The sequence below is a fragment of the Micromys minutus genome, assembly GCF_963924665.1.
Source record: "Micromys minutus genome assembly, chromosome: 1".
Taxonomy (NCBI): Eukaryota; Metazoa; Chordata; class Mammalia; order Rodentia; family Muridae; genus Micromys; species Micromys minutus.
Genome location: NC_137969.1, coordinates 121512605 through 121535799, shown reverse-complemented (window position 1 = coordinate 121535799; position 23195 = coordinate 121512605). Strand labels below are relative to the sequence as shown.

The following is a 23195-nucleotide window of genomic DNA, read 5'->3' as shown; positions in this document are numbered from 1 at the left end:
AAGTCCTTAATGTTACTTTTATAACCGAAGTGGCTATTAACATTTTGTTCTGGGTTGTTGTGTTTTAAAGACGGGGTCTACCTATGTAGCACAGGCTGGCCTTGAACTTGAGGTTCTTCACTCCTGGGATCATATGTGTGTACCATGCCAGACTGCTCAAAAACACTCCTACGCTTTTTAGATGACCACCTAGGATTTCAGATCTATTCAGAAGACTTAATCCTTCTAATCTGATTTATGCCAAGTTAGTTTGCTTTTAGCAAAAAGAGTCAAAGCAAAACTGATAACCTATTATAACACATATTAGGACCTTAGATTGCTCCTGACTGAGTCCCAGCTATGATTGACATGAGACACTAGAAATGTCCCAGGTGTGAAGTAACTTGTTCATCATTATTATGTTAACTAATCTGGAGAGAAAGAAATCTTTTCTTAAAATCTTTTATTTTTAAAGTGTGTGCATGTACATGAATCTGTGTGTGGGTGCAGGTGCCTGCAGAGGCCAGAGACTAGAGTTATGGGTAGTTGTGAGCCATCTAACATGGTGATGGGAAATAAACATGGGTATTCTACAAGAACAGTGCACGACTGCTAAACTCTACCCTGAAAGAAAGAAATCTTTCTCTGCTCTGAAGTCTGCAAGTGTTAATGCATGAAGAGCTTACCATGGATATAAATGCAAATTCCATACATTCGATCTTGTAATGTCTCCTTTCTACTTTCTAATGTACTATCTGTACATTATCAGCATACAAGCTTTCAGTAAAATAGCCAAAGCTGCTTAAATCAGAGCTAGAGATAAGGCCTATGAATAGCTATCTTCCTTATTGAAATGAGAATCATATTTTCCATTTAGCCTGTGGTAACCCAAGCAAGATACTGATCTGAGATCTATCTTGGGCTGACATTCCTTTCAGCAGAGTCTTAGGAGGAAAACCATTCATGAATAATTAACTAAACTCAATTGCTCCAATTCATCATGATTTGTTAAAAGATACCAAAATGAATCTACTTTGGATGATTGATTATCATTTTCAGGAACATATTTTAATAAAATCTCAGTGCTGGAATGGCTTCAAGCAAACTGTTCTATTCAGTTGCAGACTGACATTATCAGATGATTCGGGAACACACAGCAAGAGCCAAAAATGATCAAGAGTGGGCTGGGGCCGTAGCTCGGGAGTGAAGCGTTTGCCTGGTGTGAGTGAGACCCGGCATTCAGCACTAGCCCTGCAAGCCTTTCAGCATTTAGGGCACTTGTCATGTTAACCCTTAGCAAGTACTTTGCACAATGGGAAACAAAGCCAACACCTGTCAATACTTGGCATAATTTTTATAGTAAAACAGCCTAAAGTCTAACTATGGGAAGTTATAACTCAGTGATTATGAAGTAGGCAATATGAATTTTGAAGATCATATAGTCGTATGCAAAGGTATTTAATATATACCGTTAGGTGGAAAGTATAAAGTTTCTAGTCATTTAACACTATGGTATGGCCGGGTGTGATGGCACACTCCTGAGATCTCAGCCCTAAGGCACAAAGGGCTGTGAATTTGAAGCCAGCCTGGGTCCAAGTATGGCACAGTGGATAAGCAATGCATCTGTACAGTACCAGTGTGACTTTGTTCAACTTTCCAACAGTAGTAATGGCATCTCCTCGGTGAGAGGAGGCTGCTCGGCGAACTGTCAGTGTTATCTATGTGAGAGAAATGCTCCTTCACCCTCAGAAGCTTCCATCACCGAAAGCTGAGTTTTCAATCGATTGTACAACACTATCGGAGCAAGTTTAAACACAAAGTTCTTTTCAGAAACATGATTTTGCTCTAAAGTAGCTGTCTTGGAAAAAAATTCAATGATTTTATATGTTTTCTAGGCTCAGAAATGAAATTTAGAATTTTAAAACGGAATGTTCACATTTGCTTCATAAAACTGACATTAAGTAGTTACAATGATAAAATAATCTAGAATGTCCTTTCTAGAGGTTAAATGACATGTCCAGGTCTTGTTCGGCAGCAATGAGAACTGGAACAGAAGCTTCCAGATTCCAGCATCCCGAGGAGCTGTTACCCCGTTCCTGCCCAAGTATGTGCAAGACGTCTGAGCATGCCCTGGGCACTGTCACACACTAACTGAGCTCACCAGCCCAGCTCTACCTTCGTTTGCCTCATACTTTCAATCTGTTTTAGGAAGCAGGCAGAGCCACCAACATACCAGATGCTTGCTAGACTTGCCCTTTCCCCTTCACAACTGCTCCTAAGCAAATGAAATTACTGAGGGGTTTATTTAAACTGAAGATTGAATTTTGCTTTACATTCTTATTCAGTTCCCATAGCAACATTCAAATCAGACGATCTGCCTCTAAATTACTTATTGTTATTAGAGTTCCAGCGCATATCTCTATTGAAGCTAAGTAATGTCAAGTAATGACCTTGACATAAAAAATCTACTGCAACTAATTGGCTATGAAAATAGCTTTAAAAACATTCAGCTAATTTCAATTGGATTTGCATCTGAGCTTTAAAGCAGCAATCATGCCCACACTGTAAACAGCAGGAGTGACCTAAATGCATACAAATGTTTTCACATGTATAAGATGTACAAGAAAGAGAGACTGGGCCCAGAGAAAAGGGATAAAGGCACTTGTCACCAAGCCTGACGACCTGAGTTCGACTTCTCAGACCCACGTGATGGAGGGAGAGAACCAACTCCTGCAAGCTGTCCTCTGATCTCCACGTGTGCTTAAACACCTACGTAATAAAGACATAGTGTCAACAGCCAGGCACTTGGGAGGCAGAGGTAGGTAGAGCTCTGTGAGTTTGAGGTCAGCCTGGTCTATGAAGTACTCCAGGACAGGCAGGGCTCTGATACAAAGAAAGCTTCCCTAGTGAAGACCGCTGAAGCACCAGGAATCTCTTCCTAGACAAACCAACCACAGGGTGGAAGATGGAAGAGGAGGAGGAACTCAGTCACAGTTCCTCAGCCTTGATAGACTCGTACATTTGGATAGCTACACACGCGTACATGAGCGCACATCTTCTTTCCTCGGCAGCTACCTTGATCTAGTTGAAGCAGCCAAGCCAAACTCTAGTCACTGCTCTGCAAGATGGCCCATTCCTTAGGAAACTGTCCTCCATTGCTGTCCCTCTCTACTGTTGAAACTGAAGGCATGTCCTAAGAAGACTCCGTCAATATGCCCCATCCCCTTGCTATCTTAGATCGATCCATGTTCCATTACCTCTCAGGCTGCTGAATCAGAACTTCCTTTGATTTATTCTGAACACACAATTCATTGCAGTTAGTAGGAAGTTGTCTTCACACAACTGAAGGTGACAAACACTTGTGTGTAATCAGAGGCGTCTGGAGTAGAAGGTCTCCCATTCGCCCTTTTATCTTACTGCGTACACTACGGCCACCTCCACCAGTTCGCATCAGTGACCGTGAGACGGACCCCAAACTCGTCTGCGTACTGCAGCAGAATGATCAGGACACCGTGCTTACGGAAGCAGCGCACGGCCACCAGGGTTCCATCAGGGGTCACGTTGCTTGTTTTCCGTCCCAACTTAGCGCTGGCTCATAAAACGGAACCTCAAAACTTGTGGCAAAGCCACATGAAAAGAGCAACATGTAGCTAAGCTTTCAGAGGCAAGAAGTGGGCCGGGGACGGCAGGACTTTGTGATTCCCAAGGGGATACGTACCATGGTGTAATTGTGAGCCACTTTATGCAAATCTGTGCAGCCTTGGGCGTCAGCAAAAGACCGAATCCCCAGGCAATTGGACGGGTGGAGCTGTTTCATCAGAAACTTGCAGCAGGCTTCCACCACCTGGGAGAGCTGGAGAAGGCACGCTGTGGACAGCAGGCACTCGATGTTATCCTCCTTCAGCTCAAGTCGGCCTAATAAAGGAATCGTTCATGAGGGAGCTTCACAGGTCTTGTTTTTAAACAGTGACTGATGCGGACATGATTTCTAAGTAAGAGCCCATTACACTGTTACAGATCTAGAAGCCTTAAGATTCCAAAAAGAAAAACTACTAAATGTGGGTAATTTTATCCCTTCGTGACCTCTGCTTAAAAAAAAAAAAAAAAGCATGGCTTGTTTTCAGAATTTTTAAATGTTGCACTAATTAGTAACTAATATCCATGATGTATAATTCTTAAATTTTACATGTAAAATTTGACTCTATTATGTGTGTGTTTCTGCACACACGTGCACATGGAGGCCAGGAGAAAGCACCAGCTCTCTTGTCCCACCAGTCCTTTGCTTGATTTCTAAAACAGGGCCTGTGACCGAAACTGTCCAGCCAGCAGCATCCTGCCTCTACCTTCCCTTCTGGGTTATGGGTACATACATCCACACCCAGACTAAGAGTGGTGCTGGAGATCTAAGTTGGGTCCTGTTTGCATGGCATCTAATCTTACCCACCAAGTCATTTCCCCAAACCCAACTCACGGTCATTTTTATATAATTATTTTAAGATGTTATTCAAAGGACTGGGGAGAGATGGCTCGGTGGTGAAGACGTGTATGCTGCTCTTTTCAGCACGTCAGGTGGCTCACAAATGCGGTAACTCCAGCTCCAGGGGAGCCAATGCCTCTGGTCTCCATGGTCACCTGCTCTGCTACACTCGTGTGTGTGTGTGTGTGTGTGTGTGTGTGTGTGTGTGTGTGATAGTTTCTATAGCACAAAAGTAGGCCACGGACACACACACACACAATTATAAAAAAATCTTTAAAACGTATTTTTCAAAAGTTTCATTATGATAATCATTTTAAAGGTTTGACACAGAGATTTTAACCAATAAAGAATAGTATTCTGGTCACCAGCGGTAGTGATGAGCATAGAAAAAAATTAATTGAACTTTATTATTCAAAGCAGAAATCTGAAATCCCGAAGGGAGGCCAGGAGCAGTTCAAGGCCATCTTTGGCTACATAGTGAATTCAATGTCAGCTTGAATATATGAGACCCGTTACCTGTGTGTGTGTACTGACGACCCGTTACCTGTGTGTGTACTGATGACCCGTTACCTGTGTGTGTACTGATGACCCGTTACCTGTGTGTGTGTACTGACGACCCGTTACCTGTGTGTGTGTACTGACGACCCGTTACCTGTGTGTGTGTACTGACGACCCGTTACCTGTGTACGCGTATTGAATCAAGGACCACAAGGAGTTCGGCTCCACACCCTCCATTTTTATTTCTTCTTGTCTTGCTTCCCTGACATCATTAGTAAACATAGCAGCGAAATAATCTGAGACGGAAGACAGCACCAGTCTGAGGAGACATTAGAGAGGCAATCGATGAACGCAGTAAGGCCGCATGCTCATTAATAAATGCATTCTCTCCGTTTTTCATTTGGCACGCACAGGGGTACACGGCACGAGAAGATGCACCCCACATCTGACAAACCCTTTTATGCTCTACTTCCTTCCTTTGCATAATAAATTACCATTACTGGAAATGTTCTGCTGAGGTAAATGATTTTACTTTGCAAACACCACTCTGTGATATCCTTTTTCAAAAGCTGTAAGTGCTTGCTATTAAGTTGACTTTATATGAAAAGAAAAAAAAAAAAAAGAAAAATGTAAAGGTCATTTTTCTCCTTGTCAATTCTGAAAAATAACCTGAATTATTTGGGACAGAGGTGAATGGAATATGTAGGACATAGTTTAAAATGGTGTTAGCAACTTTTATAATATTTTAAACTATCAATTTGTCTATATTTTTTGTTACAGTCTGGTGTAATTAATAAAAAGATGTTAAGTTCTATAGGACAAAAGTAGGCCACTGATAAATGGTGTCACTCGGGCAAAGATCTGTTTCATAAAGTTGTTATTACTGAAGAAGGTGAAGACTTTAGTTCTGGAGGTGCCCTGGAAGGGACAGTGGCTCACACCCACCATGCACAGGGACCCACAGGGACTCTGTGAGGCTCCTGCACAGTGAGCAAGGAGGGTGAGATTCTGAGACAGGCTTCCAGAGAGGCAATGACAAGTTAGGTCACACAGGTCACCAAATGTACTTTGGCTTTCAGCTCAGGGACCTGGGGAGTCACTGAAAGGTTTTCAGAGCTACTGGCTCTTTGCTGCAAACAGTGTAGGACAGAGGGAGCAGAGAGCCCAAGGGGTCATTTGTGTCAAGTTGGTGTCAGCACACGCTGGTGGCTGAGGTGATGAGCTCTGTTTCAGAGCCACTATGAGATGCCTCTGGGACACAGATGTTTATGACAGGAGTTTGTCAACAAATGTATGCTAAGTCACAGCTATAAACCCAAGCTCCTGCTTTCTAATGGGTTTACTGCCACTTTGAAGGGTTTTACGGAAAAACTCTGGACAATGTTAATTAATGTTAAAAGGCAAAAAAGAAAAAACAACAACAACAAAAAAAAAAAAACAAAAAAAACCAAAACCAAAAACAAAAAAAAACCCTTTGTGATCAATGTGGCAATTATCAATGAATACATCAACCTGTCAGAAAAAATTAATTCTTCTTTTCTAAACATTTCTTTTTACCTTAAGAAATGTCATTTGTGCTAAAGGGTTGCCAATGCCACCATCAGTGGGGATCAGAAAACAAATCAGGGAACACGTGGGAGTTTTACGGCTTGCTCAGGGGCGGGGTTCCAGGGTGGCCAGAGTGGCTAGCATTCAGGACAGGATCAACCACAGCATTAAAGAGAGGAAAGAAAACCGTTACAATTTTACCAACTCCATTTTGTGAGGTTTTCTTGGGTTTGGTTTTCTTGTTTCCCCCTTCTGGCTGTCCACAAACTCTAATTTCCATCAGGCTTACTTAAGACATCTAACGAGTATTTAATATGCATGGAAACTGTCTGCCACGGATGTCATCTACAGCAAACAATACTGACTGATTGAGGCTAATGCCTGCGTTTCCACAACAGGAAACACGAACGTTTGTGTCTAGTCGTCTCTCACGCCGTCTTCTTCATAGACATTCCGTGAGACAGGTCACCGCCCTGAGGCCTACGGGCCAACTGGCGTACCTCACCTCACCACAGGAATGTTTCACACATAGAGAAATGCAGAGGACAGTCACCTGTGAGCTGGAATCCTGCGGTCTCCAGCGACTAAAATGACGTCACACAGTTGCTTATGCCTCAAGTAGTTTTCCATTTTCTTAAATGTTTGCTCCGCATGGTTAAGGGCTTGAAAGAATTCGTCCGATGAACATGGCTCCATAGTCTGGCAGGATGACAATGCCTGACTACTGTTGGAAGTCCTGAAAAGAGCAAACGTACATTTCAAAGAAACCACCATGTAAATAAAGCCTTCCCCACTAAGTCCCCTCAGGGTCTTCATGTGCAGTATAAGAAGCAAAGGCGTCAGTCAGTGTTGGTGCAGAACCACTCTTTCCCTTCCTGTGCAGGGTCTCACGGCACAGCCCAGGCTCATCTCAAACGCTAGCCATCTTTGCCTCATGGTACCAAGTCTGGCATTACGGGATGCATGCTTACTACTTCTGTGTTTTAAAATCAGTGCTGCTTTGGGTATTCGTGTCTTGTAAACACATGGATGAAGGTACTACCAACAGCTATAGCTACTGATTGTATACTCTGGTTGCCATTTTTCAGCTGTGTTTGGTAAACTCTGTTACTCTGGTGAAAAAGAGCCAAGCTGTATTCATACTGATGGATCTATCTCCTAATCTCTTTAATAGTGTCATCATTATTGTGTTTGAGGTATAAGTTATCCTTTACTCAAACATGGGTTACTTTCCATAGAATTATCTATAAGATACATTGCCACAAAAACAGCATTGTAAATGATTCTCCCCAAAACTCAGAGAAGCAATGATATATATTTTAGAAGTTAAGTTACTTTAAAGTAACTGGAGGCTGGAGTCCAAGGTGTGTGTGCTGGAGTGAACCACAGCTGACTATGTTTGAGTCAGTTACTACCTAGGTAGGGTTTAACTTGGTTATTTCTCGGCAGCTCTGTAGAATGCCATATTGAAGTAAGCTTTAGATATTGTAAGAGAATCATCTTAATAGAACCAATAACAATATCAAAAACGAAAAAAAGTAAGATCTCTTACTTTTTAAAGTAAAAGGATCTGAAGGTAGTGAGTTCCTTGCCAAGAATTAGGGAGTTTGGTTATGGTTGTAAAGACTGCTGCTTGGTGAATGCCTTCCCAGCCTCTCCTACACAAAGATATGCGGTGAGGAAGGGGCAGGCACACACTAACATCTGAAGAGTAGGAGAAAAAGCACAGCATCTAATTTTTGTATGCCACAATTCTCTCTAAAACAAAGGAGAAGTACTCTTCCTGGGTTTTGATGTTCCTGTCCCACTCCCTTGCATCGCCTGAGTGAGCAAGAATGAAAGCCAGCGAGAAAGCTGAAAGGTCTGAGTCATCCGATCGCAAACACTAATCAACGTTCAATTTGAAAAGAACAGTCATTATTTAATAGTCGTTGCTAAGTTACTATAGTCTTACTTTGATATCGAGAGAAGCCCAATTCATTAGTAGACCATTTTATTTCTCATCAGGAACGTTCAGGGAATTTTGAGTTGAGATAAATCTGGATATCATGGGGATCACTCACATTTGGGGCAGCTTGCTGAGGTGAAAACCATAACCTATATTTTTCAAAAGCCATGAGGTTCTCCTGATATTTCCACAGGCTGAGGGTCACTGCTGTACACTTTGGTTGGGAGGTAGATGCGTGAAAAGGCTGAGTGTGAACCTACAGTTCAGAACACTGCTCTGAAAGATGGAATCTTTACTTCCGATAGATGCAAACAGAATTGCCTAGAAAAATGTAACCACTTTTACATTTTACCTTTTTACTCTCCCTCTGCCTCTCTCCCTCCCTTCTACACACACACACACACACACACACACACACACACACACACCCTCACACGAGTGCTGTGAAACAAACTTCTCTGGAAGAAAAGCAAGTGTTCTCAACTTCGGAGTCACCCTAACACTGTGCACATGAGTGTTAACCGAAACCTCTTATGTGTTTAGAATAACACTTCAAACTTCTTTCTTATTCTCTACAAGTCTTCACTGATGCCACATTAAGAGAACATATTATCTCAATGTGACAATTAACTATAGGTTTCTAGAGACAGAAATCACATCCGCTACTTCAAATGAAGAATCAAGAGACACACAGGTTTGTAGTCTCTGGAAGAGCCCAGGTATGTTCTTACAGTGGGGACGGACAGAAAGACAGAGCACTCCAACAGACTCCAGTGGCTGCACAACTCCCCAGCAAGCCTTGCCTTTATTTTTTTTTTAAAGGAAGTTTGGATAATACAATTCTAATAAGTACTTTCTTTAATTTATTGTACATCCATTCAACTATAAGGAATAAAGCTATATGTATTCAAACTACTATCTATAGAATTTTAACAACTAAAAGAGACATATTCTGTCATTTAGTCCAAATATCTTATCTTGGATATGAATACATTTGAGGTCCTGAAGGGCTAACATAATCAGCCAAAGAAACACAGGGCAGCCGATTACTGTCCTGGAGCAGAAGGTGTTCAAACCGTTTGAATTGTCCACACAAGAATGAGAAACCCTTCCCAACTTTACAGTAAGTCCCAGGACTACAGTACCAGTTCAAAGACTGAAGGTTCGACGGGAGAGTAAAGATCCACTGAGGGCAGACATTAGGATTGCAGATTTCGGGTATGGGAAAAGCTTCCACACGATGGAGCGCACGTCACGCTGGCGGCTTTACTGACAAGTGAACATCTCTAGCTCTGTCTTTTTCAATGTGATTTATTATTATTTTTTGAGAGTTTTGAGAGTTGAGTTGGAGAGCATTGGAGAGTGACTGAGAGCATTTTAGGAAGGTTCTAGAGTTGTTACCCAACGCAACTGGCCATTCTGAATTTATTTTCATCTAAAATAACCCACAGTTTTATTTTTATAAAATAAAAAATTCATTTTTTTAGTAGTTGGACTAGTCACACTTTAAATGCCTAGCTGGACGAGTGGGGACCCGTGCAAACTTCTTATCAACGCATAAAGTCTGATTGCACAGTGCTGGGCCAGAATCCTACCAACCTAGGTTCAACCCAATTCAGTCATCCATTGTAAGTCCCTGGGCACATTATTACTCCTCTAGGCCTCATCCTCTTCACCACCCAAATAGGCGCAATGCACAGTATTTTATTTCAAACGGTTTCTTGTTGGAAGGTTATGAAATGAAACAATTTATGCATTGTCCACCTAGAGTAGATCCATATTCAAGGGCAGTCAGCGTGGAAAAGGGCGCTTTGCAGTGGCCAATGAAAAGCCTTTTGCTGATATAACACTGTCTGCTTGTCTGTTAAAAGACCCCCATTATTACTAATCTTTATAACCCCTTTAAAATGGCCTTTAGTAAACCAAGCAGGCATTCTAAGTTACAACAGAAGCATCTGAGAGTAGGCTGTTTGTGGGACATTAAAGTATATTTCTCTCTGTTCTCCTTGATTCTTGATATCAGAAGAGCTTCACCCAGCATCTCTGCTTGGGCTTGCTCACAGCACATCACTAATGTGGTAAATCGAATTTCAAAGAACTGCCAGAAGTTATTCAAATCATTTGCGGCAGACCTTCAATGTGATGCATTATACATTGAGGAATATTTCCAGGTTGTACAGAAATGTTTACTTTTTAGTCTATGTCACTAAACTGGGGAATGAATTTAAGTCAGAAAATGGCTGAACGTGCACACACACACACAAAAGAGGCCCGAAAAAGGACAAAACAATTCAGATCACCAACTGTTTACATGCCAATCCCCAAGGATTGTCTGTAACGCTGTGACACCAGGATGCTGAGGGGATGCATAGAAAGGACTTTTAGTGAAAGGTCTGGAAATTAAACCTGTTTTATAAGATAGAAAACATCTATCTGGCAACATGACCCAGCGTGTGCCGTTTCCCAGACTTCACACATATGTGCACACATGGTGTGTGCCATGACACTCCTCACCACACCACACCCTCCACCCCTCTGGGACAGAATCTCCCTATGTAGCGGTGGCTGGTCTGGAACCTATTAGAAGATCAGGCTGGCCTCAAACATGGAGATTGCTGACCTCCACCTCTCTACCACTGTATCTGGCACAGTAGAATTTTTTAAAAATGAAGTTATTAATTTTAGTCAAGTTTTAAAGAGTAACTTGTAGAAATTACACTGCACATGGCTTTGAGTAGGTAAAAAGCTGGTTTGGAACTGTGACGAGCCTGCCTGGCTCACTCCCAGTGTAAGTGATTGATGCTTGGCACCTGCATTCTAACAGGTGACACCTAGAATCTACGCCTCTGCAAAGGTGCCACTACTGTACCGTGACCCTTTCGGCATCTTTCATAAATACTCACAACCACAAGTATAAAATAAAATCCAAATTTATTAGTGTAAGTTGTTTGTCTTTAATTTTTTCATGTATACTGTTTAGCATACTTAAAGAATGCCCTAAACTCATTTAATAAGTTATAAGGGATGTGCAGATAGCATTATAATTGATAAACTACAGACAAAAGCAGCATCTTTGTTCCTTATCTTCTCAAGAAAACCACTTTTTTATTTGGGAATTTCCCTTGTACCTCCACCCATGGACCCACATCAGAGATACCTGTGGCAGAGTTAAGAATGATTCTAAATTGAGTAGCCGGGAAGCGCTCACACACAATGCCGGGGGGAAAAACGAAAATGGCTACAACCACTGTCAAATGACTTTGAGGATACAAACCTGGAACCCAAAAAAACACGAGGTAGCCCCAAGTGTCTGTGCTAAGGAAATAATTATCTGTGTAGACCGAAACTCAGCTACAGATATCCAGAGTGCAAACAGTTGAAAGCAATTCAGTTATAGGGCTCTGGCGCCCTCTTCTGGCCTTTGTGTGTACCAGCAACACAAATGATACACATACATAGGTGCAGGCAAACACCACATAAAACAAAATTAAACAAGGTTAAAAATGTGTCTTTAATATCACTGTGGAAACTAAACAGGCTACCATGTTGAAGGTTTAGAGCTGTGCCTCAGACTTAAGTGAGACTCTGAGAATTTCTGCTATATATTTTTTCTTTTTCTTTTTGAAGAGTTTAAATTGCAGTAATATTTTGTGTACAACTGACTTTAAAAGTTCAAATATCAAGGCTCTAAAAAAAAGTTCAAATATCCACCAGGTGTGGCACATGCCTTTAATGCTAGCACTCAAGGTAGAGGCAGTGGATTTTTATGAGTTTGAGGCCAACCTGGTTCACAGAGTGAGTTCTAGGACAGCCAGGGCTACACAGAGAAACTCTGTCTCAAAAACCCACCACCATCACCAATAAAAATAACAACAACAACAGCAATAATAATATAATAATAATTTCTCTACTTAATAGGTGTCAAAATTTACCTAATTCTCCAGTGAGTAGGTTGAGCCATCTGTAAAGCACTTATACCGTGATCACACCTTGGACACCTTACTGTGGACACGCTGATGGCCTGGGTCAGAGCTAGTCTGGAATTAAGGCATTAGAAATCTATCTCACATAAGACATGGAAATTCCATTATTTAAAGTCAGAAGTCGCTCAGGCTATATCAAAACAAAACTAACGTTATACGTTAGCACCAAAGTTGACCTCCACAGAGAAAGTATAACTAAGAGTCAAGATGAAAGTTAAAAATGGAGAGATGTTTAAATGGTTCAGTGAATGGCAGTGAATGTGGTCAGGGGCCAATGCTTGGGCAGACCTTTCAACTAGTAACAGCTGACTGTGCAGTCCTTACATAGGAGACTGGCAGCCGTTGCCTTCAGCTGCCCACATCCATAATGGCCGCTAGCATTCTGATGATGCAAAACCACTGAGATGCCTTCCCCATCCTACAACCCACAAGTTCTGTTTAAGTCCTGATAGCTGTTTTGATGACTGCTTCTAAGGAGAAAATAGTATGTTATATGTGTGTCTTCACAGCATTTTTAATATTTTTAGATATTAATGTATAACATGCTCAGGAGGTTTCCTAGCTCACCATTTGCAAATACATATAAAAGAACTGCTTCGAGTTATGTATGAGAATCTGGCAAATGTCACCACAGCTTCTTTGAGGACAGTATTAGTGAGTTTTGATTTGCTGACAGTAAAGGACACCATTTAGGAACTTTGGCCACTTAAAAGGCTGAGGGCAATAAAGATTGAAGCATCCACTGGAGGACTGACGAAGGCATAAAAACTGGACACACTTAACACAGGGGAATGAAGACATGTTCAGTGCGGAGCACATTCTAAACTCCAGACTTTTTTTTTTTTAAATTAAGATTAAAATGTTAAACCATCGAGAATCAGCTCTTGCATATCTTAAAAAAAAAAAACCCTAGACATTCTCTTTTATTGTGTTTTATTGTAAACACAGCATTTTTTAAAGTTAGGTTTCTTAGGATGTGGACTGCCTATGCCCATCTTTCACCCATGTCCTTGATTAGCATTTTATTTTATATTCCTATAAGTAAAAATATCAACGTGAGATTATTGGGGAATACACAACTGTCTCTGAGTCAAAACAAAAATCTTTTCTTTCATAACCAGCATGTAAAGAATGTGGCAATGTGCACAAAAGAGGGTTAAATTTCGGTGACCGCTGGTGACGGTGAATACCTAGGATACAGGCACAAGTAGAAATTATTTTACACATCAGTATTAGACATGTGATCACATAGTTGGGTGGTAGGTAGATAAGTGTTAATAGTTTTATGACCTAAGCTGGTAAAGAAGTGAACTTTTTAAACATTGTTTAAATATTCCTAATATATTGATTTTTCAAATGGAATGATTATTTTCACACAGAAATTGGTAAACATAATATGAAACATTAAAAATTTGTTTTCTTTACGGCAAAAGTTTCACCCAAGATATGATAAGATCATGTTTGTTGAGTAAATCTCAATATTAAAATTATTCATGGCTCCTCTTCCATTATGATAAAGGCAGGTCATGAAGTAATACAAATTTTAAATTATACTATTTACCTAAGCAAAGATATTTCCCCTCTCTGCAATACACAGATTACAGATGACTGGTCTATGTTCTTATCTTCCCACAGGTTGGAATTCTATGTTCTGAAGGTTAGAGGAGGAGAAGGTGGAGAGACTTTTCAAGCAAGAGACACTTGAATACATAAATTCACTTGATCTTAATTCTTCAGGATTCCTACACTAGCAATAACCAACTTAGAGATTATAATAATTAAAACCTGTAAAGAGATTTTAAAGGGAAAAAACGGAATGTCAAATGAGTAGGTATCTGTGCCTTAAATATTTAGAAACATTTTAGAATGAAGATCTATCAGAAAGTAGACTTTAACTTGTTACACAGCATGTAAAACAGACCAAGAAAATCCATCTTAAAGATAAGAAGAATGTCAGGGAAGAGGGACAAAATTATTGTGAAATTAGCAATTTTTTAATTGCGTTTCTTTTAACTCATTCTTCTTTCTTTTTTACTGGCTGAGCACATCTTTCACCCTGACACCATCTTCTGTTAAACTTTTCTAAAAGGTTATCTTTCCTTTGCGTAAACAGCATGAATTCCAGTGGACCGGCAGCGTTACCCTTGAAAGAGACATGTTACTTAGTATTCTCTGTCTTAGTCTGCAGAGCTGCAATCTCCACAGCACAAAGACATAACCACAGAAAAATAGTATTGACAACTAAAATGGTGTCAAAAATTGGGAACTACAGTGTGTCTCTATGTGTAAAACCTTTCATTTCTATCAAACTGAAACGGCTCCATAATCTATTATAACCCAAAATATCACAAAGATTTATACTGTAGCAATGTCTTGCAGTTTTGCCGTAAATATAGAAGCCCAAGTGAATAAAGCCAGGCAATAATGTATAAAACTGCTCTATATATTATTTTCAAGGCAGTGTCAGATCTATACATGAAACGCAAGGTATTTCAAAATGAAAGCTGGTTGCTGACTTCAAATTTCATAGAATTAATGTTGAGACATTTTCCAAATCCTAGCAAATGTACACATCCATACCAAGATGCCATTCATGTGGTCAGCACCCAGGCAGCAGGTATACAGACACAGAGATCAGCTAGTAAATATTCAATTACTCCCACATATCACAGCGCTACCCCCACGCCCCGTCTCCGACAGTAAGAAAATAATCAACCTGCTCGAGCTGGAATCAGATTCATTTTCCTCTTCACTGGTGCCGTCGTCCACTTCTGGTCGGTCTAGCCAGTGCCCACCACCACAGCCTTCTGCTGTGAACTCGAATGCAGGGACATCAGAGGTGGATGCCATTGGCCAAGAAGGTGAATTCTGAAAATCCAGTTGGCTGGACCTTCGGTAACCAATTGAAGCCAAAGGCAATTGTAGGTTACACGGATCTAGAAACTTTCTCCCACCGTTTGCTCCAGTCTGTCCTCGGTTCCAAAATTCTCCCTGCTGGCTGTCAACCGAAGAATTAGATGACGCTTGGTGGCCAAACCACCTCCACCTGATTTTCAAAATCTGTTTCACATCAAACTCTTTGCGAGAACCAGACATCCTCAGAGAAACCGAGTGATCGTCTAGGCAACGGGCAAAAAGCACGGAGCAGAGATTCGTGCATCCAACCAAGACAAGGGAAGTAGATTCCTTGCTGTAGCCAACAAACGGCGTTAAAGGGAAACAAATCGCTCAAATATATATCTACGTTTACTTTCATCCCAGTATATCAGACTATAAGGAACAAAGGGTAATGAATAAAGATGAACCGCGGTGGAACATTCCGTTCAATCAGAGCGAACTCTGATCCACCTATCCTGGAGCAGCCACAGCACTTTCCCCAGCTCCTCTTTCCCATACAGACCCTTTGCTCGCTCACAAACACTGACAGCATTCATTAAAGTCCTTTCAAATGCAGAGCACCACCCCCTTTTCTAAACCACTACAGACAGAGAGGAGAGCACTATCCCGCAGCCGCCCGGATCTATTGCTCAGTGCATTAACTCTTTTATTGCTGAAACAAGAGCCGTGACCCAGAGTGTTTTCCTTTGTATGTAAGAGCCACTTTGCCCTCAGTAGTAGTTCCTGCTTTTAAACCAAGTTCCTAGGTAAGATGTCATAGAACAAGGATTTTAAAAAGCATGTTAAGTGAGAGTTGAGGATTCTTGAGCTGAGCTGGGTGGGGGGAGGAGGGTCTAAGCTGGGGCTCTGGACCACTGCCATCACCCTCCGTCTCCTCCCTCATCCCCGGATGCACAGTACCACCCTTGGGTAAGACTTCATTTGAACAAAGGACAATGGGAAAAATTAGGAGAAAAAGTTTGAAAACTACAGTGGGCTAAAATATGTCAGTATTTACTCTTTAAAAGAGCTACCCTAACGCCAACATCACTGTCATTCCAACAGGGCTGCCACCTCCAGTTCAACACCGAGATTTCCTATTTAGAAGAGGGAAGGTGGGACTCAGAGAGGCTACCAAGATGTCCTTAGCCACAGAGAGCACTGAACAGTGGCCAACAAGACAGAGCAGTGCTATGAACACACAGCAAATTGATAAGGAAAAAAAACCTCCAAAATTAAAAATACTAAATAATTACTTTGAGTATTCTAGTAGGCATGGTAGAAGACAGAAATACACACATACTAATAATGTCCAACCTCCAAAATGAGTAGATACAGTAACTGAAGCGAACAAAAATACTGATCAGTTAAAATATAAAATATTACAATGGTATAATATTGAGAATTTGTGATTCATAAATGCAGACCAGAACTCAGGTTTTCTGGACTGAACCCCCTGTCAAATCATTTCACATAAAGCTGTTTTGACATTGGTTGGCCAAAAGAAAAAAGTCTGTTTGGGAGGCATAAAAATACCACGAGGCCTGTAGCTTAATCTCATGTGGCCCCTAAAAATCAAGGCTGCTCAGAGATACAGAGTAAGAAGCAGGAGACGCCATGTGCAGGTCCCTACTGCGCCCTGTGAGGGAAACCTCTGGTCAGTTCCCTTAGCTCCTGAGGAGAAATGGTGTAGGCTGAATGGTGCTGGAGTAAGCGTGCAATGAACACGCTGGCAAGGGGCGGTTCAGCCAGACAATGCCCTGAGCACAAAGCCAGTGTGACTAGGAGAGCTGTGCCTTTGAAAGTTTGGTGAGAGCCAGCAGGTGGTGAAATGACGCGTTGGCTGCTCTCACCTACATCAGAGCGACTCCATCACTGGCTCCACGTGATAACCACACCCTCTTTTCCTATGCTGCTTGGGTTCCAGTTTCCCTGGCTGTAAAATCCTACTCCTCTCTCCAGGTTACACATCTGGAGCACTGCCACCCCTACAAACAATTTCTCCATCTCTCTGGGCTTGTGGTTCCTAGTGCGGGTGGCAAATCTTCTTGACAGAAGTTTCTGCAAGCTGGAGATAGCTTTCAGTGGCTGGGGTGACCAGAGAGTGCTGTCAGCCTTGAGGGAAGGTGCCAAAGACAGCAACTTGTCAAAGCACAGGCTACACTGCCACAGTGAGAGATGTCACAGCCGCGGTGCATGAGGAAGGACCTTACTTACCTTCCCTCTCTTCATTCAAAAAGAGCCGGCCAACGACAAAGTGTGCAAAGGAAAGGTTGCTGGCATCTTAGAGCTTTTAAAGATGGGTTTAAACTTACATGCCGATAAAGAAAAGGGTCATGAAATATTACAAAAAGAACAGTTTGTGTGTCGTGTGTGTGGTGGTGGTGCACACGTGCAGGCCAGAGCTAAACAGCAGGTGTCTCTCTCAGACAGGGCCTCTCGCTGACACAGCTAGCTGGCTGGCCACTGCCCAGCGCCACCGTTACAGGCGTGACGTCTACGTGGTGCTCAGCTTTTTATGTGGGTGCTGGGGACTCCAAGACCTTGTGCTTACCAAACAACCATTTTTACCACTGAGCCAGCCCTCTAGTACCACAAAATATACTTTAATAAATACAATTTTATAAAAGTGAAATTTTAAATTGAATTGGATCCATGTAAGAACATGTACCAGGAGTGCAGTTTTTAATAGGTAGAAGTGGTTTGGTTGTTATCTTCTCTGGGGAGCCACTGAAACCTGAACTCAGCAGTGGCTTTCGTTAAGGACCACTGAGACGTGAGGCATTTCTCAAAAGTAATTCTCCATCAGGAGAAACTCAGACGTGAGGAGCCATGGATGTTAAAACTATGAGGCCACACCCTACAGCTAAAAGGGTCCAAAGAAACTTTTGTCAAAAAATTGGGCTATACATTGAATGTATACCTGCTTAAAATAGTAGTTGTTCTGAGTAGGCTATCAGACAGGCCTAAAAGGCCTGAAAGACAGCTCGAAAAAGACACCAGGATTGGGTTGCAGAAGGACAAACAGCCACATCTAACTGCTGCTGTCATGACCAGAATTTAATCCACCCGCTCCGTCTCACTCCGACTATTGCGTTCACACATTTATAAGAATGTTGATTATTGTCAGAAGAAAGATCATCCTGTACCTACAATTTGAACACTTTTCTTTTTGAAACTATTTTAAGTCATGTATGTGTTTGGATGTACACTGGAGTGCAGGTACCCTCAGAGGCCAGAGCTGTAGGGTCCTCTTCTCCTGGAGCTGGAGTTTCAGATGTTGTGAACCACCACCCTACCTGGGTCAGGGAACTGAACTTAGTCCTCTAGAAGAGAACAGCAAGTGCTCTTAACCGCTGAGCCATCATCTCTCTAGGTCTATATGGTGCTTTTCTTATATAATTTCATATGCACATGGGATATTAACTAATAAATGTTTTAAACAGTTTCATGCCATTCCATACTTGTAAGACAGTTCATGACTACCTCTTTAAGGTAGGCGTGGTGGCTGAAACTGTACGTTTCAGAACGAAGGAGGCTGAAACAGGGTTGCTGCCATGAGTTTTAGGTCAGTTTGGGTTACATTTTGAGTTCCAAGCCAGCCTTGTCTACACTATTAGACTGTGTCTCAAACCAAACCAAACCAAACCAAACCAAACCAAACCAAACCAAACCAAACAACCAAACCAAACCAAACCAAACAAACCAAACCAAACAAAACCAAACCAAACCAAACCAAACCAACCAAACTAAACCAAACCAAACCAAACCAAACCAAACCAAACCAAACCAAACCAAACCAAACCAAACCAAACCAAACCAACAACACCCATCTTGTAAATAACAGACTTGGAGTTGCTTTCAAGTTTTTGTTTGCTACTAAGGGCAACAGTGAAGTGTCCTGGGAGACTTTTATGTTTCTGTAACTCGTTCCCAGGAGAATCACTGCATTGAAGGTGTGCACATTGCAGATTTGAGTGGTTTAACTTTCCTCACACAAACATTTCAAAAGAAAAGCACCACCCTCTGCTCATCTCCTTCCGCAGGCCAGACACTGGCAATGAGACTGTGATTCTTGTAGCTCTGAATGACCACTGACCTTGAGCACATGTTTACAGGTCCACTGACCGTTTCTGAACTGGCTACATCTATTTTTTCCCCAGACCGTTTGTCTTTGCTTTACCACCAAGTAGAGGCTTGCTATATTTTATATATTTTCAGACTGTATTGTTCTTGCTTTAGACATTTTCTAGTCTGTTTCCAGATGGACAGCAGCAGCCTTCGTACCTTTAAAGGCATGTGAGAGCAACCAGAGTCTGAACCACATGTGGAAAGCACAGTGTGTTCTCATGGACCAAGCATGTAATTTTCACTAAGGTTCGGTGACAATGACAAGCAGTTCACACTCCTTCCCAAAGGGAGCCACATCCCTTAGCAGAGGCTCCTTTTCTCAAATGTGCTCCTCTGTTCACTGCTGCCCTAAAATTTCATTCACAGACTAGGGCTGGAAGTATAGCACATGTGAAGGCTCAACTTCTCCCACCACCACCAAAAACAATCGGTTGTGTGAACCACTTGATGAATTTATGAATGACCATATAATATCCTAAACACAAAGTACACACATGTATATATATACACACATGTGTGTACATATATACATGTGTGTATATATATGTATGTGTATATATAAACATGTATGTGTATGTGTGTGTGTACATGACCACTAAGATCCCTTCTGTCGGTGACAAGACCATTGAGTTGTTCCTGATTTTAAACTTTGTCAGTACTGCTGCACATACTCTCTTGTGTATTGTCACAGTTACGTGGGCATCTGGGGGCTATTACTTTATGAGGAATACATGTGCTCCACTCTGACTGTTGAGCCAGTTCACATACCTAAAGCAGTGCCCGAGAACCCCCAGTACGCTTTCCAGCAGACAATGGCAATATCAGTCCCTCCCTCTCTCTCTCTCTCTCTCTCTCTCTCTCTCTCTCTCTCTCTCTCTCTCTCTCTCTCTCTCTCTCTCCCCCTCTCCCTCTCCCTCTCTCTCTCTCTCTCTCTCTTTTAGATTTATTTTGATTTTGATTGTGATTGTGTGACTATCTATGTGTATGCAATGTCTGCAGAGAACAGAAGAGGGTGTCAAATTTTCTGAGCTGGAGTTACAGGTGCTTGTAAGTAGTCTGCCATGGGTACTGGAAATTGAACTCAGTCTTTTTAGCCTTTTTTGTTGGGGATGCAGAGCTTTGTTTTTACATTACATTTGGTTATGAGTGACTGTGAGTGGCTTTTCATTTTAATTCATTTTTCAGCTATCAAAATGGATGTTTAAGGCCTCTTCCTCTGCATTCTTACCATCTTAGTTCATCTCTCTTTGTGGACGCCATTAAATCTTCCATATTCCCTTTAAGACAGGCTGTGCACTCGTGTTAGTAGGCCATGAAAATCTGCATTTCTTTGTTTATTTCTGTGACAGGGTCTCACTATGCAGCCCTCACTGGCTAGGAACTCAGATGTAGACCAGGCTGGCCTCTAGCTCCCCGACGTCCTTCTGAGTGCTGGGGTTAAAGGTGTGCACCACCACATCCAGCTAGCAAGCATCTCTGTGAAGAATACTTTTGTTTCTGACCCATTGGCTTTTACTCCACAACATAAAACTGTTTCAACCAAGCACCCAGGTCTAGAGAGAAGCGCTCACAGGCTGGAGGAAGGGCTCAGGAGGAGAGTATTGGCTGGCATATTGAAGGCACGGGGTTCAATCACAAGGAGCCCCCCCCATACACCTCAGCGATAAGTGATCAGAATGGGCTTCACTAATTAATCTATGCACGTAATTTCAATCCCTTATACCCCCCATACCCCGACCTTCCTATTTTGTTCAAAGCACTCACCTGGTACTGCTCTTTGTTTTCTGTCAAAATGAACACACTATGAAAACTCCCGGTATAACTTTTTGTCTGGAGTCATCACTGTGGCCCAAGCACTTGGCTAGGGATCGTACCAATAAACAGATCTACAGTGAACAAGCTCAGCAATCATTGCAACAACAGAAGCATGCATATTTCAACTGTAAGATAAATCAACAGCCTATTATTTTAAAAACATGAAAGATACATTTACCTTTGACAACAAAATCTTGACTGTTCCAGCTTGAGAGGGAAGTCACAGCATGGCATTATAAACATGTCTTTGTTCCTATGTCATTCTTGAGATATTACACTTTCATCAAATTGGTTAAACTGTATACTTTTTCCTCTAAATAGGCTTCCTTTTCTTCAAGTTAAACTTGAGATACAGAAGTTGGTACATTGTTTGAAAAAGATAATGTGTCTATTGTGAACACATTTTTCAAAAAGTAATTAAGAGCCTCTTTGAAACATCTCCTTTAAATCTGCTCAAATGCTGGACTGTGACTTTATGTCTTATTCAGTATTACAGTGAAAACAAGAACTTGTTATTAAACTCGAGTACAGATGGCTACACTTCAAGATGTGGCTTTTGAAACTCTGCCTCTAGAGTCTCTAATGCCCAGGTCTTAGATGTGGAGTTTGTGTTCTTTTCTCTTCTTTATTGTCTTGTCTTTAGCTCTGGTTTCAGCCAATTGATGAAATCACTAGTATTTGGTGATTTGTTTACACAGTAAATTGTTATCATAAAAATCTCAAGACCAACACATTTAACTAACCTGGACCCTTGGGGCTCCCAGAGACTGAACCATCAACCAAAGAGCATGGTGGACCTAGGCCCCTACATGTATGTAGCAGAAGTATAGCTTGATCTTCATGCAGGTCCCCTAACAACTGGAGCAGAGGCTGTCCCTGACTCTGTTGCCTGCCTGTGGATTCCAGTCCCCTAACTGGGCTGCCTTGTCTGGCCTCAGTGGGAGAGGATGTGCTTAGTCCTGCAGTGACTTGAGGTACCAGGGTGGGTTGGTACCTGGGGTGGAGGGCGTCCCCTTCTAAGAGGTGAAGAGGTGGAGCTAAAGAGATGGCTCAGTGGTTAGAGCTCTGACTGCTCTTCCACAGGTCCTGAGTTCAATTCTCAGCAACCACATGGTGGCTCATGACCATCTGTAATGAGATCTGATGCCTTCTTCCGGTGTGTCTCAAAAGAACACTGGTGTGCTCATATACATAAAATGAATGAATGAATGAATGAATGAGGTGAAGGGGAAAGGAGACAGGGGAGGCTGCAATTGGAATGTAATGCAAATAAGTCAGTCAGTCAGTCAGTCAGTAAGTAAATAAACAAATGGGGAAAAAAATCAAGTGGAATGGGTCCTTCGTTAGGTAAGGACTATGATCTTAAGATGACGATTTAGAGACAGATTTCAAGATGATTTCGAGAATGGTGAAAATGGTTTTGGAGAAAAAGTGCTGTGAGCAGAGAAAACAGATCATGACAATGTGAGAAGCACAGTTTAAACTCAGAAGCAAACAACAAGATTTGAAAGGGAGATGAATATTAAAAATATAGTATTAAGAGCACCCTAGATCCAGACCCCACTGGGAGAAAGCCGGTCTCACAGAGGTGCTGACACATCTGAGAGCACAGGGGAGACCACCAACCCTGCTCAAATTCCTGTCCCAAGAGGAACCCGCCTGGAGCACTCAAGGCACTACAACCCAGGAGCACTCTGGGACAGGATCCTTCCAGTTTCCACCTGCACCTGGAGCTGACCCTGAGCTACAGCTCTCTATACCAGGACCCCACTGGGAGAGAGCTGATCCCCCAGAAATGCTGACACACCTGAGGGCACAGGTAAGACCACAACGTCTGCTCTGTGAGTCCCTCCTGGAGCCCTAAGGACACAGGAACAGAGGAACAGTCCAGGACAAGGTACTTCAGGTTTCTGTCTGCATCTTGTGCTGACCCTGTGCC

The 23195-nt window shown here is 42.0% G+C and overlaps 1 protein-coding gene across 2 annotated transcripts in view; it reads right to left on the bottom strand.

The window, feature by feature from the left end:
• Positions 1-23195, bottom strand: part of KLHL5 (kelch like family member 5) — a gene marked incomplete at both ends in the record, with an annotated part of 58551 nt that overhangs the window by 19218 nt on the left and 16138 nt on the right. The window contains 4 exons of one of the 2 annotated variants that reach the window (XM_080926176.1): positions 3698-3894; positions 5137-5273; positions 7056-7238; positions 15150-15529. In XM_080926176.1, the coding sequence (XP_080782302.1) occupies positions 3698-3894; positions 5137-5273; positions 7056-7238; positions 15150-15529 (897 nt within the window). Of the gene's footprint in view, positions 1-3697; positions 3895-5136; positions 5274-7055; positions 7239-15149; positions 15530-23195 lie in introns of those variants that run through there. The other variant, XM_080926175.1, reaches the window with a different exon arrangement.